This window comes from Mesoplodon mirus, assembly GCF_964341445.2.
Source record: "Mesoplodon mirus genome assembly, chromosome: 10".
NCBI lineage: Eukaryota > Metazoa > Chordata > Mammalia > Artiodactyla > Ziphiidae > Mesoplodon > Mesoplodon mirus.
In genome coordinates, this window is record NC_138986.1 from 95,538,376 (window position 1) to 95,554,131 (window position 15,756).

The 15,756-nt window shown below is 36.2% G+C and overlaps 1 protein-coding gene across 4 annotated transcripts in view; it reads left to right on the forward strand.

Moving 5' to 3' along the window:
* BCKDHB (branched chain keto acid dehydrogenase E1 subunit beta) overlaps positions 1-15,756 on the forward strand; it is a 289,393-nt gene that overhangs the window by 217,258 nt on the left and 56,379 nt on the right. For all 4 annotated transcript variants that reach the window (XM_082633565.1, XM_082633568.1, XM_082633567.1 and 1 more), the window contains one exon: positions 14,960-15,106. In XM_082633565.1, coding sequence (XP_082489691.1) covers positions 14,960-15,100 — 141 coding nt within the window. In that variant the 3' untranslated portion in view covers positions 15,101-15,106. The remainder of the gene's footprint in view (positions 1-14,959; positions 15,107-15,756) is intronic.

Below are 15,756 nucleotides of genomic sequence, written 5' to 3' on the forward strand. Positions count from 1 at the left end.
GTGCCATAACGGTAGGCCCTTATTAGTTATCTTTTTTGTATATAATAGTGTGTATGTGTCAGTCCCAATCTCCCAGTTTATCCACCCCCTTGCCCCTAGTAACCATAAGTTTATTTTCTACATCTGTGACTCTATTTCTGTTTTGTAGATAAGTTCATTTGTAGCCTTTTTTTAGATTCCACATATAAGCGATACAATATGATATTTGTTTTTCTCTGTTTGACTTACTTCACTCATTATGACAATCTCTAGGTTCCAAAGGCTTCTCGGAAATGGGTACTTGAACTGAATTTGAAAAGTGATCTTTGCAAATAAGATCATCTATACCATTTTTCTAGATTCCACATATATATGTTAATATATGATATTTGTTTTTCTCTTTCTGACTTACTTCACCCTGTATGACAATCTCTAGGTCCATCCACGTCCCTACAACTGACCCAGTTTTATTCCTTTTTATGGCTGAGTAATATTACATTGTATATCTGTACCGTATCTTCTTCCATTCATCTGTCAATGGGCATTTAGGTTGCTTCCATGTCCTGGCTATTGTAAATAGTGCTGCTATGAACATTGGGGTGCATGTCTTTTTGAATTATGGTTTTCTCTAGGTATATGTACAGTAGAAACTAACACTACATTGTAAAGCATCTATACTCCAATAAAAATTAATTTTTAAAAAAAGTGATCTATGTGAAGATAGCAAGGGATAGGTAAATCAGAGCGTTTTCGAAGAGAGAGGTTTGTGTGAAGGTGGTGTTATAAAATAGTAAGTTTGGGGACCTCCTACTGTCCAGTGGCTAGGACTCTGCACTTCCACTGCAGGGGGCATGAGTTCCATCCCTGTGCCGGGAACTAAGATCCCACATCCTGCATGCTGCCCAGCGCAGCCAAAAGGGGGAAAAAAAATAGTAAGTTTTGGAATGGAGGTGGGCCTGTGTGTGTCTCTCCTGGGCTGGGAGGGAAATGGTGATAAAGTATAAGCTCTGGGGAGCCAGGAAAAGCTTCTAACCAGAGGAGGAACCTCATCACAATGGCAGCAGTGTGGGGTCTGGTACACGAGTAAGAGGGCTCAGTTTTAATCTCCAAGGAGTAAAAATCTCTGCACCCCACTTCCTGTCTTGTTGATTTTTTTTTGCCTCATCAGTGACTAAGCTCCTTGATACCCCAGAGTGATACAGAATAGAAGTAAAAACTGGAATGGTTGTGTTAGCAGATATTTACAGATGCCTACTCTGTGTCAGGCATTGTACCTCTAATACCATGGGCTGTGAAAAACAGCATACAGGATACTTTTCAATGGTGGTTTTCCCAAGGTAAAATGAGACACATCTTAAAGATTTAGCTATTGATGGCTGAGCCAGTGAAGACAACTTCATACCTCCTTAAATAAGAGGGAGATGTATGTAACTTAATAAATGTAATCAATATGTGCATTACCTTGCACAGTAATAATTACGTATCTGGAGACAGCCACAGATAAAAAATAGAACTATTGAAATATGTGCTTCTTTTAAGAACCTTCCAAGAGCTGCATGGAAGCCTCTGTTGTGTTCTTGCTGTCAGTTTTGCTTTCGACATGTCATTTGGTCTCTGGAAACCTGACTTTCTTCTTCTGCCTGGACCCCCCCACTATAACGTGTTCCAGCTGTAACATCCTTAGATTACTTATGCCACAGAGTTTTACTGTGTTTTGAAACTGAACTGGAGTACAATGGCTGATTTCACTATTTTTTGCATTTATTTACAAAGCTGCATTCTAGGGAAATAATTCAGTCAGCAAAGATATTTGTTTTGCACAAAAAGTGGTCATTTCAGTCTTGAAACTAGTTCATGTTGTTATCACCACAGAAAAGGAAACCGGTTTTTTTTGTTTGTTTGTTTGTTTTTCAGAATAGTCGGGTTCAGAGCTGTTGCTTATTGATAGGGGAAGGGCAGTTGCCATAGCAGCCTAACAGCCTCTGGAGGGAATGTGGTCATGGCCTTAAGCATCCGGCAACCCACCCAGTTTGGAGAGCCCCTCTGAAAAGAATTTCCTTTCATGGAAATGGAATTACTGAAATAAAAAGAGTTGAATTTCTGTAGCTCAGATGTGTCCGTAGGTTCATGTTGCACACTTACTGTAATGAAAAGCAAAGCATTCATTAGTTGTGTACATACACAAATGAGACCTAGGAGGACACATCAAACAGTAAACTGCTTGTGACTATGGATGACTTTGTGTTTTGCTTCTTTTGTTTTGCACATGTTAACTTTTAAGAAATAAATGTTATTTTACAAACCTTAAGAAAAAAGCATTTATAATGAACACAGTATATGGGATTTTCTTCAGGAATGAGGTTCAATCTATTGCATGTCCATTATTCCCTAAATAGGCTCTCAAACACCCAAAGCCACCTTTACTCTTTTTTCACGTGAGCTACAGAGCTTGAAAGCCATTTCAACAAGATGCTGATGGAAAGTTTTTATCAACATTTGGGGCACTCAGTGAGTGTTCTTAGGTGGAGGAAACTCATGGCATGTAGAAATCTGCTCAAGCTGTGCTGAGTGAAACAAGTGACTTAATACTCTCATCTAACCCTCATGTAACAGGAACAGAAACCGGCAATCGGTGGGTCTGCCTCCAGAATTGCTCGCAGGGCAGATTGATGTGTGAACACTATATTTACAGGACCAAAACCCCACTACATTTGCTCTGCGGCTGTGTTTAATGGTTATCAGTTTGGCACATGGCATGATTATTTTGGAGAGAGAATAGACGCTTCAGATTTCCTTTTGGCAATTCTGGAGTCACTGAAGTACCTACTGCTGAAGTGAATCATATGAACTTAATTAGATTTGCTACATCATTAGCATTTGAGGAAACCTAAGGAAAATTCTTGTGCGTTGGTGATTGGTTAGGTCAAATAGAAGCACGCTTATTGAGGGGGCTGGAAATTGAAAAAGATGAAATTCTAATGCCTCATAACCCAGATATATTCTCTACATAAATCATTTTTTAATCCAGCTGTCAAAGTGATACTTTCCCAGGGAATGACCGAAATGCTTGTCTCAGACCACTGGGACCTCTCTGCTTCCAGGCACAGGGATGGACTCCTCTGCACACGGCCAAGTCCACTTGATGGCATGTGTGTGTGGACAACGAGCTTTACACCTAGAGTGAGAGCTCACGGCTATTTAATAGACACCCCAGGGCCAGCTGGGCAGGCTGTGCCGGTAACCACTAATTGAAGTTGGCAGACCTCATACCACACTTAAATCTACATTTTAACTTTAAGGTGAACTTCATTGCAATGTATTGTCTGTTGTTTTCATTGCAGGAAAAGAACTTAATTTTCTTCCCAAAAGGCATTTCTTTAAATGCTCCAGAAATTTTCTTCTGTACTTTGGATCCTGCAAAGTGACTTACTCGTGGAGAAGAGCCATAAAATATTTACTGTGAGGAGAGGATTGCATTTTGTATTCCAATTTCAGTTAAGGCTAGGATACAACCTGTAGTCTATGTTTATCGAAACCATTTTTCTAATCTATCAAAAAGCCGTCACATTCTTTACCAAATGACTTAGCCACCTAAGTTCATCTAGATGTTATCAGCGATAGGGAAGTAAATGAAAGCAAGCAAATTTAATTTCCTGGTGAAGCACTTGAATGATTTTTTTTTAACTTTTAGAAGAAGAAACTTTAAACGTACAGCCTACCATAGATTGAACATACAGTTTTTCCTGAAAATTCAGGATCAGCTTCAGAACCCCAAAGTGGCAGCTCCTGCTCTGCACTCAAGCAAGTTGCTGGTAATTAACTAGAAACAAGTTCCAGTCTTGTCCCCTACACCTTCCCCTCAGTGTCTCCCCAGTGAGTACATAAAAGACGCAAAACATATCCATCCGAGCTTTAACCTCCAGTAACTCTAATTAAACAGACCCTTCTATTCCTCCCCGCCCCCTCCAAGGCACTAAACTGCTAAGCTTTTTATTAAAACTGAAAAAACAAAATCTTGATTGGAATTGACATAAATGAGCAGACAATTTCACCAGTTTCTCTTTCCCGGGTATAATGGTAGCCCAGGATACAAATTTTACCTTGTATCCAAACAAGACTCTTTTGCCCACTTTTAAAGTCTTGCAGTGCACTCAAGGGTAACCAGGCCAGCTGGTTCAAATACCGCCAGGGCTGCATCTACCTGTGTGACCTCGGTCACCTCATTTAACCTTCATCAGCCTTGGCGCCTCACTTGCTGCCACCACCTAGGCTAGTTGAAAGGATTAAGTGAGATGATACACATAATTATACTTGTTTATTATTAAAAAAGAACATCTCTTGGTTACTATTTAGTGAATCTCTGGCTTTTCTGTTCTCTGTCTACATGTACATACTCCTTTTCCTGAACCTATAGGCATAAGGACACACACATTTTTTTTTCCTGTAGCTTCTGCGTTGTTTCTTAGGATATTCGTCACGCGTTGCTTAAAGACAAAATTATTTTTCTGTGTCCATGTGTGCTTGTGCACATCATTACCTGTGATATATGACAAATAGAGAATCTCATGTGATCTCTTTGGGGGATCAGTGCTATGTGTCTTAGCCTGGTGCCTAATTGAGGGACCTGATTAAATTTTTATATAGCTCAGCTCCAAGTAAGGAGATAAAAAATAGTAAGTAAATGCTCTGGTCCATTCAAATAAAATATGTGAACATCACCTATTTATAGAAACTATATAAATGTAGTTCATCAAAATGTACTAATGAGCAGTATCTCTGGGCATTTCTAATATTAAATTTTTGCACTTAACTATAAAAGTAACCAGAACCAGGTCTCAGTTACTAACTACGCCTTCATTAATGTATCTATGGTTTAATCAGGCTTGTTAGAAATTTGTCCACACTGAGCATACAGTACAGACTTTGTGAGAATATGTGCAGAATTGGGTTCATCTCATCAGCCTACAATTTATACAAAGTTGGAAGTAGAAAAGGGGATGTGCATTATCCCCCTAATTCTCAAATATCTGGATTCTTGAAATTTCAACATGAAAATGTGTGTATGCAAATGTATAGACATTCAACCTGAAAAGCTTCTTTGCAAGAAATATTAACCAACTGTAAAGGTAGAAACATACGTATGTAAATACAGTAAAGAAGAAAATATATTTTGGATTCTGTATTATTTTTTTATTGGATGCAGACCATAATTACAATGGCTAGATTTGTTTTAAGGAATAGGTTAAACTCATCATATTAGCAAAAGTTATCTGCAAATAAATAATGAGAGCTCTTATAGGTCTTTTCTTTACTCGGTCAGAGGTTCCTGCCAGAAGCTTGTTTGCTTTGTTAATTTGTTCAATTATTACACTTTGAGAATGCTGTTACTACTACTGATATCTACTTAACAAGTTTGGGAATAAACCTCCCTAATAACTGATGGTAGCCTAAAACATTTATTTCTGTGCTTTTCTTATTAAAATTGCAGTGATCTGGTGAACAGAATTAAACTGCTGAAAAATAACTTGGTCTGATTTATTCATTCAGCAAAACCGAGCTTAAAGGCTGTGTTGCTATGGCACCCAAGATTAACTTAAAAAAAAAAGTATGCTTAATTTCAGTAAAAACATTGACACATCTCTTTTGGCATTATGTAGATAAAATAGAGTTGATTTTTCCTTGATTTTTTTTACATTTAGAAAGTTGTTTTAGCATTCTTTTAAACATAAACTAGAAATTTAACATATTTAAAGAGTAAGAGAAAACAGTAAAGAAAAACCCATTATACTGTAGCAAAAGAGAATCATTTGTAAAATAGCAAATATTTTAGCCCTCTTTTTTTGTTTTTCTTTTTATCCCGCTTCTTAAACTTTTTAGAAAGATGGTGCCAGATGGGGGAAATCACTCTATTCCAGTAGTTTCGTTTTATAATTAGTCTTGAGACTTAAAAAAATAGGTTGCAAAATTGGAACAGTGACAAATCCCACTAGAAGTTTTCTGAGTGCAGGTTCAATCCCCCAGACTCTAAAAGAATATATTTTCTATGCCATGAAACAAAGGAATCATCAGGTCGCTTTAGCTAGAATTGATTTCTGCCTTCTGAGCACCATTTGGTGTTGCGAGAATACTATACAAAGAATTTTGTTGCAGAACAAGCAGAAAAATTGAATGCTTTGTAGGATCATCAAAAGTTGCTTTACAGGAGCATTTAAAATTTCCTAGTGCCAAGCAAAGCAAAAATCCTACCTTACAGAGAGCGATTTGTTCATGAGACGACCCAGTGCTGCTACTCGCTTATGTTTATCATTATGCATTCACATTCTAGGGAAATTCCACTTTCAAACTTTGCTGCCGTGTGGATGCTTTCTTCTATAGAAAGAATTTTGAACTATAAAATTTGACCAGCTTCGGCATCTGTGGAAATTTGAGAGCATTGCCTTTTTTTTTTTCCTCTCTATTGAATGCAAAGTGTTTTAACAAAAGCATTGTAGCCACAGTACATATTAAATGTCCAAATCTGCACATAGTGTATCTCAAAAGAATTTAGACTTTTAACTTTTTAAAATGTGTTATAGGAAGATTTAATGAAGAAATGATTTTTTTTTTAGCTTTCAGTTGAAAATGGTGAGGCTGCTTCAGGTCATAGCCCAAGACTGTATCTAGGGGAAAGTTTGAAAACAGAACCAAACCAAAATGGTTTGGATGAGGTGCTAGTTTTAACTTTATGATTGCTAATTTATTGTTTATGAAAAATTAAAGTGAGTTAATATTCGTAAAATATTTAGTACAGTCCCTGGGCCAAAATGAGCACTATGTACTTTTTTAAAAAGTGATTTCTGATAAGATTATAAATTATAGAAAGAAGTTGTCACTTGCTTTCACTTATTTCTGATTTTAAAATAGTGAAATTTATTTACATAATAAATTATTAACTTTAGTGTTAAATTTTGATTTTAAAATTTGTTCCACCTCAGTTTCTACAGTAATATACAATTAATGTATAGAGATTCATAGATAATTTTATATTAAGATTTTGTATATTCTGACACAGCTGTTGAATTTGAACCATGAATCATTTCTATTTATGTTTTAATATCATTCTCCAACTTTGTGTTAGGTAGCTAGACTGTATCCAGGGAAACCCATTTAGATCAGAAATAATATTTCTGTCTAACTTCAGAAAAGAGGCTTCCATTTTAAAAATGGAGTTTGAATTTAAATGACTATCCTAACTGAGAATTCAGTTCCATTCTTTAACTAGCTGAAAGAAATCTTGGAAAACAAAAATTGTACCAAATTGCCAGGAATTTGCATTAAAGAGGAAGAATTGGACTTTTTTTTTTTAAGTCAGCCATTGAAGATATTCTAGCGAAGTTAAGTAATAGAGATCTTAGCTTTTAATTTAGTCAAGATTATGATTATAAATGAAAGCTTTGCTGAAATAATTGGGATTGACTATAATGTTTTAGGTGCTATACAAATCTGGATGAAATTATATTATTCATATACTGTCTTATTTAGTTTTATTGTTTCAACTGTGTCTTAAAAGTAAGAGGCCTCATATCAACAAGTGTTTGCATCTCATGTGCATGGTGTTAGAAAAATAAAATAAACATAGCTGTAATGATGGGGGAAGTATCCTGTTAGTCTGGAGGTAAATTAGGGACTCTGCTGTCTGAAGAATAAATTTCATAGGTCTGTGCTATATACAAAATTGGTACATACGTAAAATGTATATTTTAAGCTCTGTTTTAAAAACACGATACCTTCTGTTTAAACCATTAGCTTAAACGAAACATTTTATTTTACATTAGTAAAGTTGTATTTATTTAATTCAGCAATGAAATTAATTTGGAGGTGCTGGCACAGTGCCTTCACAGGTTTCTGTGACTCATTTGTCATTCAAGACACCAGCATCATTTTTTCCTCATCTGCTGAAACATGTTTTGGCCGTGGGCAAGTGTTCATGGTAGATTTAGTACAAATTTTCTCTGATAATATTTGGAAACTGGGTGATGTCTAACCTTGCGTAAATAACTAGGACTAATCAACTTAAAATCAAAATGTAAGTCTCTAAGTTCATGGACTTTAAAGCTATCAAACATGCATCATTTTGGTATATTAATTTAGTTTTTCTCATAATATTTTGGTTTAACTCTTGCTCTGCTCATTATGATTCCTAGACAAAGAATTGCATTTAGAAGCAAAACCTGTTGTTTATTGTTAAATAATAACAAGGACTAAATGGTATTGGTTTAAAACTTCACAAATCACTTAAAGCTATTTCTTAATGTTTTTCCTAGAGAAGAAATGATAACTCTATGATCTATGTGTCTTGTTCAGTGCTTGTTACGTTTATAGTTTAATTTACCCTCACTCCCAATGCCCTCTTAGAAACAAAATGTATTCTCCTAGTTTAAATGCATTATGGTGGTGTAATAATTATTATGTGATATAACCTGGACCTTTTTGTTTGCCAAGTAATTTAAAAATCAGTTTTCTGAGTTATTACTTTGAAATTAAGTTGTGGATTGATGTTTCTCATTATTCCAAGAAGGAACATAAAATTTGGATTTGTCAGATAATCTTATAGGCAATGTATTTTGACTTTGATGTGTTTCTCATTGCAGTGACCTGCATTTCTGACTTTCCATTAAATGTTTAGGAAAATTAGTTGAATAGTTTTTCAGGAAAGTGAAAGGGATTCATCATCCTGTATCAACTGTAAGAAAGTAGAAACATATATGAAAGACCTAAATTTTCTTATCTCACTTTCAACTTCACAATTTTCCAACTCGAGACGCTATGTAGTCTTATGCAATGGGCTGTATCCAACTTTCCGTCATTAGAAGGAGTGAAAAAAATTATTCCAAAATTGTTCTTAGAAAGAAATCTGAGTCTGAAATTGCCTTGAATTAAAAAACAGAAAACAAACGACTGCTTTAAAAATAAATCAAATGATATTTTATGGGCTTTATTCTTGACCTTTTTGAAGTGTGTGTGCCTCGATTATATTCAGTTATCTTTTGGGCTCTTTTACTTGGAAGCTTCCTGTAACTGACTGACAGGCTACTTTTCTATAGTAGCAATGCTTGGAAATTAAGTTCTTTCCATGGGAATGGGGGGGTGGGGTGGATTTTTTAACCATTTCTGGAGCTTCTGACTTCCTGATCTGGCCACACTTATTAACCTGTCATTCTAGGCCCAGGAACTGGCAGTAAGTGTGTAGGCTCCCTGCTCCGCACCAGGGGGCAGCACCAGATCCTGCCTTTCACTGGATGCAGCCTGGCTCCTTCAGTAACTTCAGTGGTCTCCACCCTCCTTCCTCATATAGCACTTAAACTTGTTTTGGTATTTTCTTGCATTTTGTAAGGCTCAGTAAGTGTCCAGTAAATGGTAGCTGTCAGGCACTGTGTCACAATGGATATTACTTCTCAGTGTTGACTGTTCTATATACCAGAATCGTGTCTTCAATGATGATTTGAGCTATCATTTCAGATACCTTGTGTTTATTAGAACTTGAAAAATCTTAAGAGGGAAACAAAGACCTAGCAATTATTAGGTCAATTATACTTCAAAAACAAACAAACAAACAAACAAACTCATAGAAAATGAGATCAGATTTGTGGTTACCAGAGACAGGGGTTGGGGGGAGGGGGAATTGGATGAAGGTGGTCAAAATATACAAACTTCCAGTTATAAAATAAATAGTACTAGGGATTCGCTGTACAACATGATAAATATAATTAACACTGCTATTTGTTATATATGAAAGTTCTCTTCACAAGGAAAATTTTTTTTCTATTTTGTTAATTTTGTATCTATATGAGATGATAGATGTTCACTAAACTTATGGTGATAATCATTTCATGATGTATGTGAGTCAAATCATTATGCTGGACACCTTAAACTTATACAGTGCTGTATGTCAATTACATCTCAGTAAAACTGGAAGGAAAAAACCCTTGCAATTATTGAGCACTACGGTATGTCAGGCATGAAAGCAGGTACTTCTCATGGGCTGCTGCTGCCCAAGCTAGAGATGCAAAAAGGCAAGGTAACAACAGAGTCACGAAGCAATAGAATATCACAAGGACAGATGGGTTAGAAGTGGATTTATTTAGAGAGAAAAACACTCCACAGACAGAGTGTGGGCCATCTCAGAAGGTAAGAAAAGGCACAAGGACAGAATTTGTAATACTTCTCTTTTGCTGTTGACTAAACAGAGCCTTGGAGAGGTTAAATCCTAGTAGAACAAAGATTCCTTTCAGATAGAATTCCAAATTCCATGCTGTATCAATTATATTATACAGCCTTGCCATAAAAACAAGAAAAAGATTTGTTGAGAGTGACCGTAGCCACACTGCGGAATGCTGGAGGCTGATTTCAGTGATGTGACTCCTGTGACACGGTGACAGGAGAATTTATGGCTGACGTCCTTAAAACTTTCATGGGGAAATGAGGCTAAGTGTTGAGACGTCTTGAGCGATCCCATGAAAGCCTTAACTTAGATACATTTACATATACATGTAATAACATATAACCTGTGTTACATTCACCAAAACATACGGATAAATGCAATACTTAATTTTTTGTGTGATGAGGACTGTTAAGATCTACTCTCTTAGCAGCTTGCAAATTTTCAATTCAGTGTTATTAACTTCAGTTGATATTAAGTACACTTAATTTTTAAAGCCTATCAGTAATATTTTGTCTTAATCATGGATCCTATTTTATTAATTTTTATTTATTTTTATTTTCATCTGCTAGAAAATTTACAGGATCTCTGTCGTCCGCAATTTCTCCAAGATACTTAAAATTTTATTTTGTTTGTTACAGAAAATCGGCAAATAGAGAATTTTTCTTTTGCCTGGGTCTATGATTTTTTTATTTGAAATTGTTATTTCACATTGTTTGCTTCCTTTTCTGGTTATAACATACATAGCAACCCAGATGGCTAATACATAAACAAGTTGAGTTATGCTTCTTTAAATTATTTAGGATAGCCTAGGAGTTTCCTGATACCCAGGACCATCTGTTTATTGCTCTATGTGTTACCTTCATGCTTAAGTGTGTGCTTTCAGCTTTTTCACGTCTTAAAGTCTACCTTCCTTATATACGTGGGAAAGGCTTCTTAGACCGAATTTAACCCTTTTGAGACTCTGTTGTAAAACCTTAATCCCAGCTTGCCTTCTATTTTATTTTTATTTTTTCTTGTTATTGCTGTTCTCAGTAGTTGTGCTTCAAAATTTGCAGAACGAATGTAGTCAGGTTTGAGCCTTAACTTGGCTCTGTACGTAGCTTGTCAACCTTGGGCAAGTTCCTTCACCTTGGTTTCTTCATCTGTGAAATGGAGTATAATACCTACCTCAGAGATTTGTTAAAATGTTTAAATGAGATAAAATACAACTCATTTAGCACCACACTTGCTACATCATAAGTACGGGTTACTATTATTAACATATTTTGGAAAGAAACTTCTCATACTTACAAAAAGACATATTCAGAAGTAAATTCAAATACCCTATATATTAGAGTTTCATGCAAGGGTCTTTTGGAAGGAATATCTGTTTTTCTCAAAGCATCTGATTATTTATACCACAAGCACAGTATATGTAGGTGTTACTACCTGATTGATTTAGGGTTTACTTTCAGTTCTTCTCATTGGATCCAAGGTGAAACTTTGGACCATGAATAGCTGGAAGGAAGTTTCTCCTGGCACCTGGCTGGGTTCTCTTCTGTTGCCCCTGGTTACATGCTCCACTGTGATTTGCTCTGTAACCTCACCGTCCCATCTGTCATTGTTCTGTGTGGATTGAGCCCGTCCACATACAAGCTCCCCAGAGAGAGGCCAGAAACTGGTACTTCTCATCTTAGCCCCTATGCTGGAGACCTACCTGCAATCCTCATGACAACCCTGTGGGTTAGGTAACTATTTATTCTGCATTTTATGCAGATTAATATTTCTGAATCAAAAATCGTCACAGTTTAAAAAATATAAGTGTACTTATGTGACCAATGGAAAAAAAGAATATGATGAATCTGGATTGTTTTGAAAATTCAGGGCATATGGTTGCTACAGTTATGGTGTCAAAATGTGGTATATAATGAAGAGAGAGACTTTGTGCAGGATTAATCTGGTACATTGATCTATAAATCTGCCAATGAGTTTCAAATATGCCTTTTTCTGTGTGTGTGTGTGTGTGTGTGTGTGTATGTACAGCTTCTATATGAAAAAAACTGAGCTTGATCAAGGATGCCAGTTTTAATGGTTGCCCAAAGAAACATGTGGTCACACATAAATCATTCATATGTGAACCAGTTCAGTGGGAAGTAACTCTGTACAGCTGCTTGACCCAAACATCTTATTTCCAGTTGCTTTAAAAGAAGTTTTAACCAAGTCCATGGAAAGAATAACTTGTCTCTTTGATATGCTTTAGATAGCAAAGCATTAAAATTTCATACTGTTTCCATAGGTTAGGGTATATCCTTATAAAACTGAATCATATATTCTTGAATTATCTTCCATGATTTTTATAATTACTTTTAATATATTTATATATAGTAATTTATAATAATTTAATTCCATATACCTTACAGTAATTGTTTCCAAATTAAGAAAATGCTATATATAAAATCACAAATTTGTGTTAACACAAAATAGGAACTTTTATCCACATAAGATGATTCTTCTTTTTACTCTTTACTTCTATATCAGTGCCAATTAATTACAAAAGTAATACTGTGTCACAAAAGCTCCAACAATACATATAAGGGGGCCTCCCTGGTGGCGCAGTGGTTGAGAGTCCGCCTGCCGATGCAGGGGATACGGGTTCGTGCCCCGGTCTGGGAGGATCCCATATGCCGCGGAGCGGCTGGGCCCGTGGGCCATGGCCGCTGGGCCTGCGCATCCGGAGCCTGTGCTCCGCGGCGGGAGAGGCCACAGCAGTGAGAGGCCCGCATACCGCAAAAAGAAAAAAAAAAAAAATACATATAAGGTACAAGTAGAGTCCTTTGTCACTTCCTTGTCACTCCCAGCCTCCAAGGGTGGCCTCTGTTGACAGTTCAAGTGTGACCTCACAGACCTTTTTCTATGCTCCTGCAAACATGTAGATGTATTCCTGTAGAGTGATTCTCACATTCTTGAGAAATTAGAAGCATTGCTGTTTAAAAATAAACTTTAGTTTGGTGATGTTGGTCATTCTGCTAAAAGGAGTGATTTTCACAAACACTGAAACATCATTTTGTCATAGGCCAGCTCTCCAGGGAACTAGTTAGAAAGAATAATATTTTATAACAGGTGTAAAATCAAAGGTATTTAAGGGAAATATTTTCCCCTGGCTTTTCTGTATTTTGCAGTGCCTGTTTGTGTATGAAGAATGCAGTATTCAGGGGAGGCGGAAAAACAGCTTGTGTCAACTAAAGTAATAAACAGTTAATCCTAAATTGACAATTTAAATCCCTTTAAAATAACTTGTTTCAATCAAGAAACAGTCTACCCAATCTGTCATCTCTTTTGAGCTTATTAGTAGTGGAATTTCTCAGGTGACTCTTTAAACTTTATGTCTGCAAGGTTCTCAAGTTATTGATGAAGATTTCCTGTTGCTGGGAAAACCAGCACTATTTGCCGTTGGATACTGTAAGTCGCAGTAGTTATTTTGGGGGCAGGGAGGGTGTGTAAATGGCCAGCTGCTTCCCTTTGGAGCTGACTGTTCTGTTCCCAGGCCCTTTCTGCCCTGGTACACTTGTCACTGGGAGAAATATATACAGAAGATAGGGACTGAGCATCAGCATTCCTTTAAAAATTTCTGCTCAAATGAAATGTAAAAAAATACAGTTAGTAAAATATGTAAGAAAATGTGGACCTTTCCAAAGCATTTGTGACACAAAGCAATGGAGAAAGTGGATGTGTAAACTCAAAGATGTGATTTCAGGTAATAGCTGTGAATGGTAATATCATTTTCCTAAGAATAGTTGAATCACATATCTCTTTTCAGATTTCTTTTAACTCTAAAAATTTTATTTTCAAATTTGAATTTGTCACTTGAATAACATTTTTTTTTCCCTGAAGATAACTTTCTACAGGGTCTCCTGTGGTCAGGATCTTACATTTTTAAAAAATTAATTAATTTTTTATTGAAGTACAGTTGATTTACTATGTAGTGTTAGTTTTAGGTTACAGCAAAGTGATTCAGTTATACATATGTATATATTCTTAGGGATCTTACATTTTTTTGAACCAGATCTCTAGCCTCCTGGAGTTCATAGTCTCTCAGGGAAGATAGATAATTGGGCAAAAACAGTGGATTGTGCTGAGTTCAGTGCTGTGGGAGTTCAGGGCAGAAGCCTCTCCCTCATCAGTGGTGCAGAGTTGGGGAGGTGCTGTCAAGGAAGGCTTCCTGGTGGAGGTGATTCCCAAGGTGATAGCTGAGAGATGTTCGCACATCAGTTGGGCAAAGAGAGGTAGTGGGCTTGGGGACTGTCAGTGTCTGCAAAACCTGGCTGTGAGAGAGACCTGAACATAGGCAAGTAACTGGTAGTTCAGTCTGGTTGCATAGAGTAATTATAAATATTTATTGTGAAAGTAATACATGTTTGTCCTATATAAAATTTGAAAAATTTAAGAAACAAGAGAAAACACTAATTTCAAGCTACAGAGTTTACTGTGAACATTTGTCATGATTTTGTCATACCTTACATTTATACGTGTACAACAGCCTGTTTGGTATAATTCCACTTTGTCTTAAGCAACAGGTACGTATGTAGGCATAAAATGCATATACATATATGAAAACATATCTTAAGTAAAACTCAGATCAGGCCAAACATGCTATTTGTTACCTGCTTTTTTCACATTATAATATTATTATAATGTAAAAAAATTATAATGCCCCTGGATGCCATTGTATTTGAAAGTGAAATGTTTCATTTCTGTGAATAAAATATTTTTGAAGCTAACCATCTGGATTCTTCTCTGCAGGAAGAATGTTTCCTGAACCTGGAGGCTCCTATATCGAGGGTATGTGGGTACGACACGCCGTTCCCTCACATTTTTGAGCCGTTCTACATCCCAGACAAATGGAAGTGCTATGACGCCCTTCGAAGAATGATCAACTATTGACCACAGGTAAGTCTGCCCTGCGTTTCGAGAAAGCTGGTGAGTGTTCCTCACATTGACGTCCTGTTGATCAAGGAACAACCGTCATCATTGTGTTGTCTTTTCATAAATGGCAACTTCCTAAACGAAGTGTGGATTTCAGAAAAAAAAATGTGAATTTATAGTAGTATGTTTACATTTAATAGAAATATATCAAGCATATTCATTATCTGATTTCTATAAAACAAATACATGCACATGTTAACATTGAATAATCACTAGATGATGATGCCGTCTGCCATGATTGCAAATATACCTTACCCTGTTGTTCCAACTTTATCCTCATGTCTATATATTTTTATCGGCAATTTAAACTGTTCATGAATAGGGTTAATTTCTGTTATTTAAAGATGGCCCTCAGGCACCATTAAATTGGACTCCAGTGAGTTAAACTATATGATGATCCATAGCATTCTGAAATTTGCCTTCACGTTATCTTGAAACATGTTTGTTGAACAGGAAACCTATTTATTATGTATAAGGGAAATTGTTACTTAAAAAAAAAAAAAATCCAGCACCATTACCATTCCCAGAACCTTTCTTGGCAGGTGAATGTTTTAAAATCATGGCTAATAAGTGACATTTATTCATTGTGATTTTCTAGGTCATGCTTTTCTGTC